The sequence below is a fragment of the Lissotriton helveticus genome, chromosome 3_1 (assembly GCF_964261635.1).
Source record: "Lissotriton helveticus chromosome 3_1, aLisHel1.1, whole genome shotgun sequence".
In the NCBI taxonomy this organism is placed as follows: domain Eukaryota; kingdom Metazoa; phylum Chordata; class Amphibia; order Caudata; family Salamandridae; genus Lissotriton; species Lissotriton helveticus.
Window position 1 is genome coordinate 1,956,524,780 of NC_136061.1, and position 12,055 is coordinate 1,956,536,834.

At 44.9% G+C, this 12,055-nt stretch overlaps 1 protein-coding gene across 2 annotated transcripts in view; it reads left to right on the plus strand.

Annotated features, from left to right (window-relative positions):
* Positions 1-8,917, plus strand: part of MAP2K5 (mitogen-activated protein kinase kinase 5) — a 1,262,070-nt gene extending 1,253,153 nt beyond the window's left edge. For both annotated transcript variants that reach the window (XM_078683055.1, XM_078683056.1), the window contains one exon: positions 8,504-8,917. In XM_078683055.1, the coding sequence (XP_078539181.1) occupies positions 8,504-8,608 (105 nt within the window). In that variant the 3' untranslated portion in view covers positions 8,609-8,917. The remainder of the gene's footprint in view (positions 1-8,503) is intronic.
* Positions 8,918-12,055: the final 3,138 nt, after the last annotated feature.

The following is a 12,055-nucleotide window of genomic DNA, read 5'->3' on the forward strand; positions in this document are numbered from 1 at the left end:
CAGAAGCGGACCCATCTCTACATAGTCCCTGACATTTTACCTTTGAATATTACTTAGACATCAGACTGGATAAAATAGTTGTTGAGCAGTCCCCTTGTGTGCTAGTAGGTGGCTCCGTCTGCAAGCTTGCACTGTGTCTTTATAGGTGACACCCCAGCCCACGGACCTCAGTTCCTTCTTTTCCGCGCCATCAGCGTGGATCCGTATCGAGCTTGCCTCATTCACTTTTTGACTGATTTTTTTCAACCTTTTTGTTGATTTCCACGACCAATATGCCTTTTTGTTCTATTTTTTTGGAGTATGTCTTCTACAAAACCAACTGATTTTAAACCTTTCACATGCAAATGTCTGCTACATTCCCCTACTAGGTGTGTCTTTGGTGCCTGGCGAAGGACCATGACTCCAAGGCCTGCCAGGATTGTATGACCATGAATCCGAAGACCATCTGCCAGTGGTAGATGAAGCTTCTGGCCGCTCAACATGTGACAATGCACTGCTCCAGGTCCAGTTCGCGATGGAGGTCTTGCGACCGCTCTCGGAGTCGCTCACGCCAATCATCATCACTGCTTACTTCTTCAGTTAAGTCCCATAAGAATTCCAAGAAGTCTTCAACGCTTTGCGCTCATTCGATTCATCGAACACCTTGCAGGAACGATGCCATAAGTCTAGACTCTGCTCCCAGGTCATCTCTGTGGATCCTGAGCCTTGGTCTGCTCTTCGCTTTCCTGAGTTTCCCGTCCAACTTAGAGAATTTTATGAGGACACAAGCCTTATTATTGGGTGACCGGACCCCTCTTGGGCGCCTTCGGGCACCCGGAGCACAAAGGGACTCCGACTTGGTTACTGTTGGTAGGTTCACCCTCTGTGACAGTCAAAACTTCAGAATCTGTTTGTGGATCCAGATTATTGCAATTTCGCGACCTCGTCTGCGAACGGTTCCAGTGGCGCTGAACCCATTGTAAGAATACCTAAGTCCGATACAGAGCCAGACCTGCCTCCAATGACGTCATTTCCGGTGCCAACCACACCCACACAGCTGAAATTGGAGATGGAACCCAATTTTCCTTAAGGGCTCTCTGAAAAACTCAAATGGAGGGGGATCTGAGGATCACAATGGTTATTACGACGCCCTAGGAGAGTCCATGGCCGATGATACCCGGTACTAGGATCTGGCCGATGCCAGTGGTCTAGACACCTCACCAGAAACTTACCTCCTCTTTTCTCCCGCACTGTCTACAGAGGAAGGTGACTCTTTTGCGATGGTGAATCATGTGGCTGCTGAGGTCCTGGACCTGAGGCTGCCCATGTTAGAAGTCAAAGCCAATGTCTGGACAGAGGTGCTTCAACCGGAGGTGCTCCTACATTACCCCTACCCCCCTTCAATGAAGCCCTCACTGATGTCTTGCTTTGGTCTGGGCCAAGCACTTCTGTTCACAGGACCATCTTCTACTGCCATTGCCCCACACCCAGGGACCCAGCCTATCTCACCCAGCATGCCACTGCTGAGCGCCTTATTTTCCATGACTCCACCTCCAAAAACAACCCTGGTGCATTCCCTATAACAACACCAGATAGGGAATCCAAGAGGCTGGAATACCTTTTGAAAGAGAATTTTCTCTTCCACCAGCCCTGCACTTCAGTCACTGAACACTGTGTGCATATTGGGCCCATCTTCCTATACTGTATAGGATTTGGTTGCGCAAGTCTTGTCCATGGTCTCAGAGGTGACCCGAGCCATACTCTCCCAAGTTATTGCTGACGGGAGGAATACGGCAAAGTTTACAATCAGATGCAGATTGGATGCAACCGACTCACTAGGCAGAGCCATTGCTTCCACTGTGGCGGTTCAGAATCACGTCTGGCTGAAAAAAACTGGCTTTCGGGAATGTCCAGGCATTCCTTATGGACATCCGGATTTGGCACTTGAACTTTTTAGAGATAGTATTGCCACCACTAGGTAGTTGGGGCTCACCATGGCTTGATGACAGCCACTTTCCACCTTCCTCTCCTTCCGTGGCTATGGTAGGGGCTATCAACTGCATCCTTTCTCCCCTAGCCACCACAACCAGCAGGCACCTCGATCCTTTCGTGATCATGGACGAGGCTCCCACAAGCCTCGTAGGAACCACGTGCAGAGGTCTACCGAATCCCCCCTCCCCCTTCGGCAGCTAAAGCCTCAAACCCTTTTAATATGTCCTCCGACTATCATGGGCACCCAGCTGGTGGCAGTATTCTGCACCACTTGCCCCAATGGCAGGAGATAACATCAGACAAATGGGCTCTTCAGATTGTCCATCGGGGTTAATCTCTACCTTTCCAATAGACCACACCACCCTTGCCACCATCCCTTGATCAGCTGACAAAGGACCACCTTTCGCTTTTGCAACGGGAAGTGCTGGCTATTCAGGCCAAAGGAGCTAATATGAAGGTGCTGGCAGCAGAAGTAGGCCATGGTTAATATTCCAGCAACTTTCTGGTACCGAAAAAGGACATAGGCCTCCGCACCAGACTAGACCTACGCCCTCTCAAGTACTTCCTGAAAATGGAAAAGTTCAAGATGCTCACTATGGCTCAGGTCCTTTCTGCCCTCAACCCTGGAGACTGTAAGGTAGCATTGGACTTGCAGGATGCCTATTTCCATATCTCTGTCCTGCCTGCCCAACAACGTTAACTGTGGTTCACGATAGGACATTAGCATTATCAGTACGCTGTGCTCCTCTTTTGCCTTACCAGCAGCACCCCTTGGGTGTTCACCAAGGTGATGGTGGTGGTTGCAGCACTTCTGCGGAGGGTAGGGGCACGAGTCTTTCCTTACCTCAACAACTGGTTTTTTAAGGTGGGCTCACCCCGGGGAGTCGTCTCCTACTTCCAGATTACAGCGGACCTCCTGTATTCACTGGAGTTCACTTTAAACTTGTGGATGTCACACCTGACACTTTCTTGGACACTCCCTTTCATTGGAGCTGTTCTGGATACAGTGCAGTCCAGGATATTATTGCTATGATTTTGATGTTTCAGCCTCTATCCTGGATTTCAGTGAGACCGGCACTGAGTCATCTGGGTCTCATGGTCTCCTGCATCCTGCTGGAAAAACATGCCCATTCGCATATGCAGGTTGTGTAGTGGTATCTGAAGTCCCAGCAGGTGCAGCACCAGGGGAATTTCTCTGACCTGGTCCAGGCATTGGAAGAAACTGCAAAAGATCTGCAGTGGTGGCTGATGGATCGTGATTGGTTCAACAAAAGACTTCTCTCCCTTCCCAACTCAGATATCTGAGTGGTGATAGATGTGCCACTCCAGTGTTGGGGCAGCTATCTTGGAGAGGTGGCAATCAGTGGACTCTGGTCCCTGGCGGAATCTCAATACTACATAAACGTGTTGGACCTGAGAGCGATTCGCCTAGGATTCAGAACTTTTTTTCTTCCATCAAGGGAAGACTGGTTCGAGTGTTCAGGGAAAATAACACCGCCATTATACATTCTTATAAACAAGGCTAGGTGGGGTCATGGACCCTGTGTCAAGATGACATGGGTCTCTGGACATGGCAGGAATGTCAGGGAATTTTCCTGGTGGTTTAGTATGTGGCAGGCTCTCTGAACACTCGAGAGGGCAAACTCAGCCATTGATGTCTCGCGTATCATGAACGACATTGTCATTTGGAGGTGGTGCAAGGTCTCTTCAGAAATTGGGGAGGTCCTTGGTTAGATCAATTTATCATTGCTGTGAATGTGCAATATCAGCACTTGTGCACGATGGAGTTTCCAAGGCAACTCTCACTCGGAGACGCATTTTGTCTCAAGTGGAACTCAGTACTCCTGAACACCTTTCCGGTAGTACCACTCCATCCCTGGGTTCTCAAGAAGATCAGGAACGAGCGGGCCCAATTTATTCTTGTGGCCCGGCATTGGGCGCGGAGAGTCTGGTATCCCAAGCTCCTGAGCATGAGCATTTGTCCTTCGATCGGACTGCCACTTCAGGAGGATCTCCTGTTGAAGAAACAGGGAAGGGTCCTGCAACCTAACCTGCACACTCTTCATTTACATGCATGGAGATTGTGCGGCAACAGTTGAGAGATTTCGACCACTCTCCAGAAGTGTATGATGTCATTCTGGCTGCTAGACATCACTCAACAAAAAAAGTATGTGCCGGGCCTATTGGATACATTTATGGCCTGGTGTGCTACCACGTCCATTGATCCTCTCTCTGTACCTTTGTCTGAAGTCCTTTTGTTTGCCTTAACTCTTGCCAGACAAAGCCTTGCTTGCACAGAGTTAAAGGGTATCTTTCGGCCATCTCGGCCTTTCCTGAAAAGTTTTCAGCACATTTCCCCTCTATACCATTTTTTATGCTAACATGGGATCTTAACTTAGTTTTCACCTTTTTAAGCCCATTGAGCCCATGAAAAGCTGTCCTTTGAGACTGCTTGCCATCAAAACAATCTTCTTTGTGGCCATAACATCTGCCAGGAGGGTTAGTGAATTACAGACCTTTCTGTCAACACCTCATATACTACGTTTTTTCCTGACAAGCTAGTCCTTAGGACCCATTCCTCCTTCCTACCCAAGGTCCAAGCTGGTCACACCTTTTCATGTAAGACACATCACGCTGCCTACTTTCTGCCCCCCTTATCCTACCAAGGAAGAGGAGAGACTCCACCGACTGGATCCAAAAAGAGCAGTTATTCTACATTGATCCTACCAGAGAATTCCAGGTGGATTTTCAACTATTTAATGGATTTGTGCATGCAAAGAAAGCAAAGACAGTACACAAGAGTGCTAGTTGGATTATACTATGTCTAAAAATCTGCTACACGGTTGAGGGGAGTGGTGTGGAGCAGCGGCCAGAGCGGCTGACTCCGGAGTGCAGGCTCTTGGTTCAAGTGGCAGCTCAGCTCAGCATCATGTGACTCTGTGCAATAGCTCACTTAATCTCCCCGATGGCCCTTAGCGCTTTGATACCTTAAGGTGTGATATGTTCGCGGTTTACAAATAAGGATTATTATGATTATTTTATTATTACACAGTGGCCAAGAAGCAACCTTCTGAGAGCTTCTGCGCTCGCCCCAGAGGCAAAGCTACGACTGTTGTGCTAGCTCAAAGAATCCCAGTCCTGGACAACTGTCAGGCTGCAATATGAGCATCACCACACACATTTGCCAAGCATTACTCACTGTACAGTCTGGATCGCCGTGATGGGCATTTCGTTCATCTAGTCCTCCAGGACTTTTTGGTGTAACAAAGTCGCTGACCCACCTCGGGGGAGAGATTTCTTTGGTATCTATTTTAAGATAAGGAATCTGCAGCTAGAAGTTTCTACCAGATGAACAAGTTACTTATCTTCGGTAATGCTTTATCTGGTAGAGGCTCTGTCTAGCCTCAGATTCCTTACCAACCCTCCCATCCTCCCCACTGTCCAAAATGTATCTTTCACCTTAAAGAGATCCTTCAGGACCTCACTTTGGCATAGAGGTCAAACGACCTCAACGTGGTTCTGTGCATCTGGCATGGAAAATTGTCACAAACCGAGTTCAGTGCGCTGGTGTGGTGCAGGCATAAGCAATGTACTCATCACTTCCAGTGCGGACAACGCTACGTGGAGCTGAACAATGCCACCTACCGGCATGCAAGGGGACTGCTCAAAAATTTCCGGATCCAGTCTGACTCCTGGGGAATATTCTAAGGTAAGGAGTACGCAGCTAGATAAGAGTCTCTACCAGATAAGGTGTTAAAGGAGGAAAGTAACTTGTTCTTTTGTTACTTGACAAAGCGATGTTAAGGACCAGGGTGGCCTTCTTGCCCGAAGTTGTGACCGCTTTTTGTGCAATGTAACATTCTCCGAACGTACTTTGCTTCTCCTTACCCCTCGAAGAAGGAGGAGAGAATCCACTGGTTGAACCCCAGAATTGCCTTAAGCTTTTAAATCAATCACACCAAAGACCACCAGGTGGACAATGAGATCTTTGATGGTTTTTTTTCTGGGGCAAAGAAAGGCAAATCAGCACAGAAAAAGGCCTTGTCAAGATGGCCATCCCTCTGCATAAAGATCTGCTAAACATTGACCAAGAAGTAGCCTATGGAAGGCCCATTACACCAAGGGCCACGGCTGCTTCTAGTGCCCTGGCACGAGGATTATCTGTCTTGGACATCTGTCAAGCATTACTAACTTGACAGCCAGGTCTGACGAAAAGGGCATTTCGCCTGGTTGGTCATGGAGGACTGCTTAATCTGAGTCATGCCCCAGATCCATCACTTTTATAGATACTGCTTTGATATTTATTACAAAGCGATACAAAAGGGGATGATGGACGGAGCGTTTGAACAAATCAAACACTCACCCCCAGTCAACTGATCTGGGTTTAATCCATCACCATTCTTTAGTTCACTCAGCCACCCCAGTTCAGACATGGCTATATGCAAATCAGTCTGACCCTGTGCCTTATGGGAACAGTCCAGCCCGAACTGCCAAGCCATGTCTTCCCTGGACCGGAAACAAGCATCCTGGGACCGGTTTCGGATTCATAATCCTCATCAGCCAGGCTATCTTGAATCCAGTGGCCAAGTGAACAAGGGACTCACGTCTGAGTATACCCTGCCACTCATAAGGCACAGGGTCAGACTGATTTGCATATAGCCATGTCTGAACTGGGGTGGCTGAGTGAACTAAAGAATGGTGATGGATTAAACCCAGATCAGTTGACTGGGGGTGAGTGTTTGATTTGTTCAAACGCTCCGTCCATCATCCCCTTTTGTATCGCTTTGTTCGCCCTAAGTGTGGCAGGGTATGCTCAGACGTGAGTCCCTTGTTCACTTGGCCACTGGATTCAAGATAGCCTGGCTGATGAGGATTATGAATCCGAAACCGGTCCCAGGATGCTTGTTTCCGGTCCAAGGAAGACATGGCTTGGCAGTTCGGGCTTGACTGTTCCCATAAGGCACAGGGTCAGACTGATTTGCTTATAGCCATGTCTGAACTGGGGTGGCTGAGTGAACTAAAGAATGGTGATGGATTAAACCCAGATCAGTTGACTGGGGTGAGTATTTGATTTGTTCAAACGCTCCGTCCATCATCCCCTTTTGTATCGCTTTGTTCGCCCTAAGTGTGGCAGGGTATGCTCAGACGTGAGTCCCTTGTTCACTTGGCCTCTGGATTCAAGATAGCCTGGCTGATGAGGATTATGAATCCGAAACCGGTCCCAGGATGCTTGTTTCCGGTCCAAGGAAGACATGGCTTGGCAGTTCGGGCTGGACTGTTCCCATAAGGCACAGGGTCAGACTGATTTGCATATAGCCATGTCTGAACTGGGGTGGCTGAGTGAACTAAAGAATGGTGATGGATTAAACCCAGATCAGTTGACTGGGGGTGAGTGTTTGATTTGTTCAAACGCTCCGTCCATCATCCCCTTTTGTATCGCTTTGATATTTATTACATCTGAGAAAACTTTCGTAAGAAGTGTCCATCAGAATAACTAGTTATTTAGCTTCGGTAACAGTCTTTCTAGTGAATACTCTATCTAAAAACGGATTCCTCTCCACCCTCCCACCTCCCCATTCGGTGGAATGGTCTATTTTTCAATCTAAAAAATGTAAAAATCTAGAGTTCTGTACACTGCTATTCCTGATTATTGGGCTCTGCAGTCGAAGGAGGGGACAGGGTAAAAAAGAAACGTCAGTCTGCATGCAAGGGTGGCACCTATATGTGGCCTACTTTGTCACTTCTGGAGCAGAGCAATTGTACTACGAAGCTGCACGACACCACCTAGCTGTGCACATGACCGCAGCTGTCAAATATTCCTGATTCAGTCTGGCACCTGGAGATATTTTAAAGGTGAGGAATCAGTAGTTTGGTTAGTAATTGTTCTTCTAATGGGGACTCTGTCTAAATGAAGATTCCCTACTACACTCCTGCCTCCTCGTCCTATGAAATAGTCTAGTCTAGTACACTGGTACTTCTGATCATTGTTGGATTCTGTATCCAAGAGCTCGGACAGAGAAAAAAACTGACTTCAGGCAGCAGGGTGGCGTGTATATGTCGCTCAGTTTGTCACTTCTGGGGTGGAACCGAGTGGGCGTGGGGCTGCCCGACGCCATCTATCGGCGGGCAAGAACAGTACTATTCACCTCTTCCAGGTACAGTCTGGCACCTGGGGCTATTCTAAAGGTGAGGAATCTGCAGTCAGATAGAGTAGCCACCTGAAATAGCGTTACCAAATGTAAATCATTTGTTATTTATGTTTTATTATGTCGGATCTAGCCAATCAATAAATTCTTCTCTGAGTCGTGGTGCCCTGAAATACAGAGGGCTACTCTGAGATCTGGAATCTGGTGTGCTTAAACATTGATGCTCACTATGAGTACCAAAGCCTCAATTCTTTGCACAGGGGGCTGCCATAAGAACTATTGTCTTGTAACCTTGAATACTAGTGGCCGTCGTGCATGCAATAGTCTGGCTTGGGTAGGATTAGTTAGTCTTGTGACCAAAGCTGACTCTTCTCTTTTTTTTCCAGGGTCACCCATTCATCATGCAATATGACGACGGTAGTGTTGAAGTGGTTTCCATGTGGGTGTGCAGGATGTTAGAAGACCGACGCTCGCAGCAAGGACCCCCATGAGCTGAAGTCATTGAAAGAATGCACACAAGCAAAAGGAAGGCACAAAAACTGCAATAATCACAACATCTGTATTTAAAAGTTTACTGAGCAATTCTTAACCCTAAGTAGAAAGGGTTCATACACAGCAAGATTTGTCACAATCACTCAGTCTAACGTGTAGTGCCTACTGGTGGTTAACCTTGAGTACTATAGATACTTGAGCAAGGTCATTGCTAAGTTGCACATCTACTTGCAGCTTGTTCTGGCTTTCAGGCTGATGAAAGGTGTATATATATATATATATATATATATATATATATATATACACACACACACACATATGTATATGTATATATATATATATACACACACACACACATATGTATATATATATATATATATATATATATATATATATACATATATATATATATATATATATATATATGATTATTATTTTTTTTCACTTGAAACTGGAGCATATGTTTATTGTCTCAGTCATTCCACTTTGGAGAGTAGTTGCAATACTAGTACATCATCCGTTGATGTGCAGTCATATAATATTGATCATGTGGGAGAAAATTCAGCTGTCTACCAGAGTGAGCTGCTTGCCAGCGACCTTGCAGGAACTGATGGCAGGCAAAAAAAAATGTTATTTTATGTTTCTTTTGAAGGTCATGCAGTGCAGCACATGGTGGCCTATAGGTTTGTCGATGTAATTTTATTGTCGAACGAGGCTACAAGGTGAAAGCCTTGAGACACTGTTAAATCTGACTAACCTCGACACATCTCTTATATTGCTAAAGAGAATCCATCAGCAAGGATACATCTGCCTTCCCTAGTAAACCTACAGTGTACAGTCCTTATTTGAAATCCTCACAATGGGGGTTGTATTCAGTATAGTCAGTTACAAGAGTAGAAGTTCATGGCTTGCAAAAAGCGAACAGCATGTCCACATTTGCAATTGTTGACCATGTTTTTGACCAAGACAAGTACATTTTAGCTAAGGTGAGTTATTTTCACCCAGAAGATGTTATTTTAACAGTATGGCCTTCAAGGGTGTTGTATAGCAGCCATGTTTTTCTGGCCGAGTGCCTTACAGCCCTCAAATGTTTTATGTTGTGTGATGAATGGCAGTCTGAACAATATGTTGTAGTTAATGATCTGGGAATAGTTCCTGTGTAAAATAAAATAGTATTAATCTTTTTGTTGAGAGAACATCCTTTCTTATCACAAAGTAGCCCTTAGAGAAGTCACCCCTCCAATGCTTTTCAGTGGGATTTCCCCCAAATGTCAATAATATAATCTTCATAAGATTCTCAGTTTAGGAGTGCTACTTAGCTTGCTGTGAATCTGTTAAGCTAGAGTCAGGAATTTGTTAAACTACAGAGATACACTGAAGAAATATGAGCGATGGGGAGTGTAGATCTCCAAAAACCATTGGGTGGTGTACCCTTTTCTTTTGGTTTGCACGGTTATTTATTATTAGAAAAGCGGAAAGGACGTTACGGGTGCAATTCATATTTTGCTTGTGTGGCTGTAAAAAGGACTGTTTGCTATCTGAATACTCCAGAAAAACACCATTAAGGAGTGGGATGAAAATATTTTTCAGCATTGCCTTTCTAAAGATTTACTCTTCTGTCTCTTTTTCTCCCCCTCGTTTTCTTAAATGATGCTAAATGAAATAAAAAATGTAAGTAATTAGAATGAAAGAGTTTTTATTTATTTCCAAAGGAAACGTCTAGAAAATTGAGTAAGATGGGCAGCAAACTCCTTCAAGAGAAATCTGACACCCCCAGTTTGTCATTAAGTTGCTCCTGAGTCTTGAAAGCAGTCAGTTAGCTTTATTTTATTTTGACAATGGAATTAGAAGTAGGATCTTAATCACTATATTTTTATTTATACTCCTGGCTTGACCGTGGTTGGTATAGTTGGTGAGCTGTTCATACATTTAATTATGATTAGAACACTATTAGGAAAAGATACAACGGTAAAACTATGAGCTAAAATGGAGGCTAAATATCAGCTGAACAACATCCATCTGAAAGACGACATATAAAAATAAGCAATAATAATGATATGTAAAAAACCTTGCATCTCATGCAGATGCAGAAAGCCATATAAAATTGCAAATTAAAAAGCATGCACACTACTAAAAATGAAGGAAAACAATTTCAATAAACCAAAAAAGCCAATTAAAGAGACTAGGAGGCATACAAATTGAAATACGGCATCTCCAAAATGTCCACCACTTCCTTATCCAGAGTGTTGTTGAAGCCCAAGATTGAGCCTGCATTCGCGGGCAGTACATCGACAGAGGCCTGAAGAACAAGATCCAGAGGACAAAGAGAGTCATCTCCCGCTCATTCAAAAGCAATTGACGGCAACAGTGGCAGGAGTGCAGCCTCAGAAGGGGAACTAGATGCCAGAAACCTGAAGGAAGGTTCTGCATTGGCAAAGGCAGCTCATAGAAGGCATCTTGCAGGAAAGGGAGCTAAATCACAGTACAACACAACTGATGCACACGCTGATTTATGTCTTGAGATCATGACAATTGCATAGCCATGGCGCAAGTCGAAAGCACACTCAAAAGAGCACCATAGGCAGTGAAACAAAGCCCGCACTCTTTGGAACCACACCGGCAGAAAGGTCATAGACCAGTTTTCATTCAGTTCCAAGGACAAAGACTCTCCAAAATACTGCATCATGCATTCACGAAACAGGATGATATGTGGCAGTTCATTACCTTTAGGACTTGTGTGGGACATCCATTGTGAAACATCAAAAATAGAACCAAAATAGCAACCAGAAGGAATAATACAATCGAAATGCCTTCAAAATCAACAAATGTATAAAAGATAAATAACACCAAGCATAGTCTGACACATAGAAACAAATCCAGACCCAGTCACTTAAATAAGTGTGCCACTCCAGCTGTATTAGAAGCATTGAAAGTAAGGTGTACCAGCTCACCAAAATGTTGTGGAATTTTTAGTGCGTAATAGTGATTGTACCTCAGACGAGGAATGGGTTACTTGGAGATCAAAAGTTTTTCGGGCAGATGTTAAAGACATCTTTTTGAAGCAATAAACATTTCAGTCTGCTTAATTTATCAAAGCTAATTTTGGAAAGAGGGACCTTCAGCCACAAAGTAACTTCCCCAATAGAACGTGTGGGAGGATATCAGACATTCATTCAGCAAGTCACAACCTTGGAAACAGTGACTATATAAGGGACACCTTGTTTCCTCCTGCAACAGCTCTGATAATTACAACTTAAGCAGCTCCCATTAGAAAGCAACAAAAATTCAGACTTTATAAATCGTTCAGGAACACCCTTTAAATAGCACGAAAGATTAGCCATTGACGCATTGCAAACACCATGAAGTGTTATCTTATTGCAAACGGAGTGACCCAAAGATGTTCCACACTCATATAGACTAATAAAAACCTCTTTGTTCTCATGCAT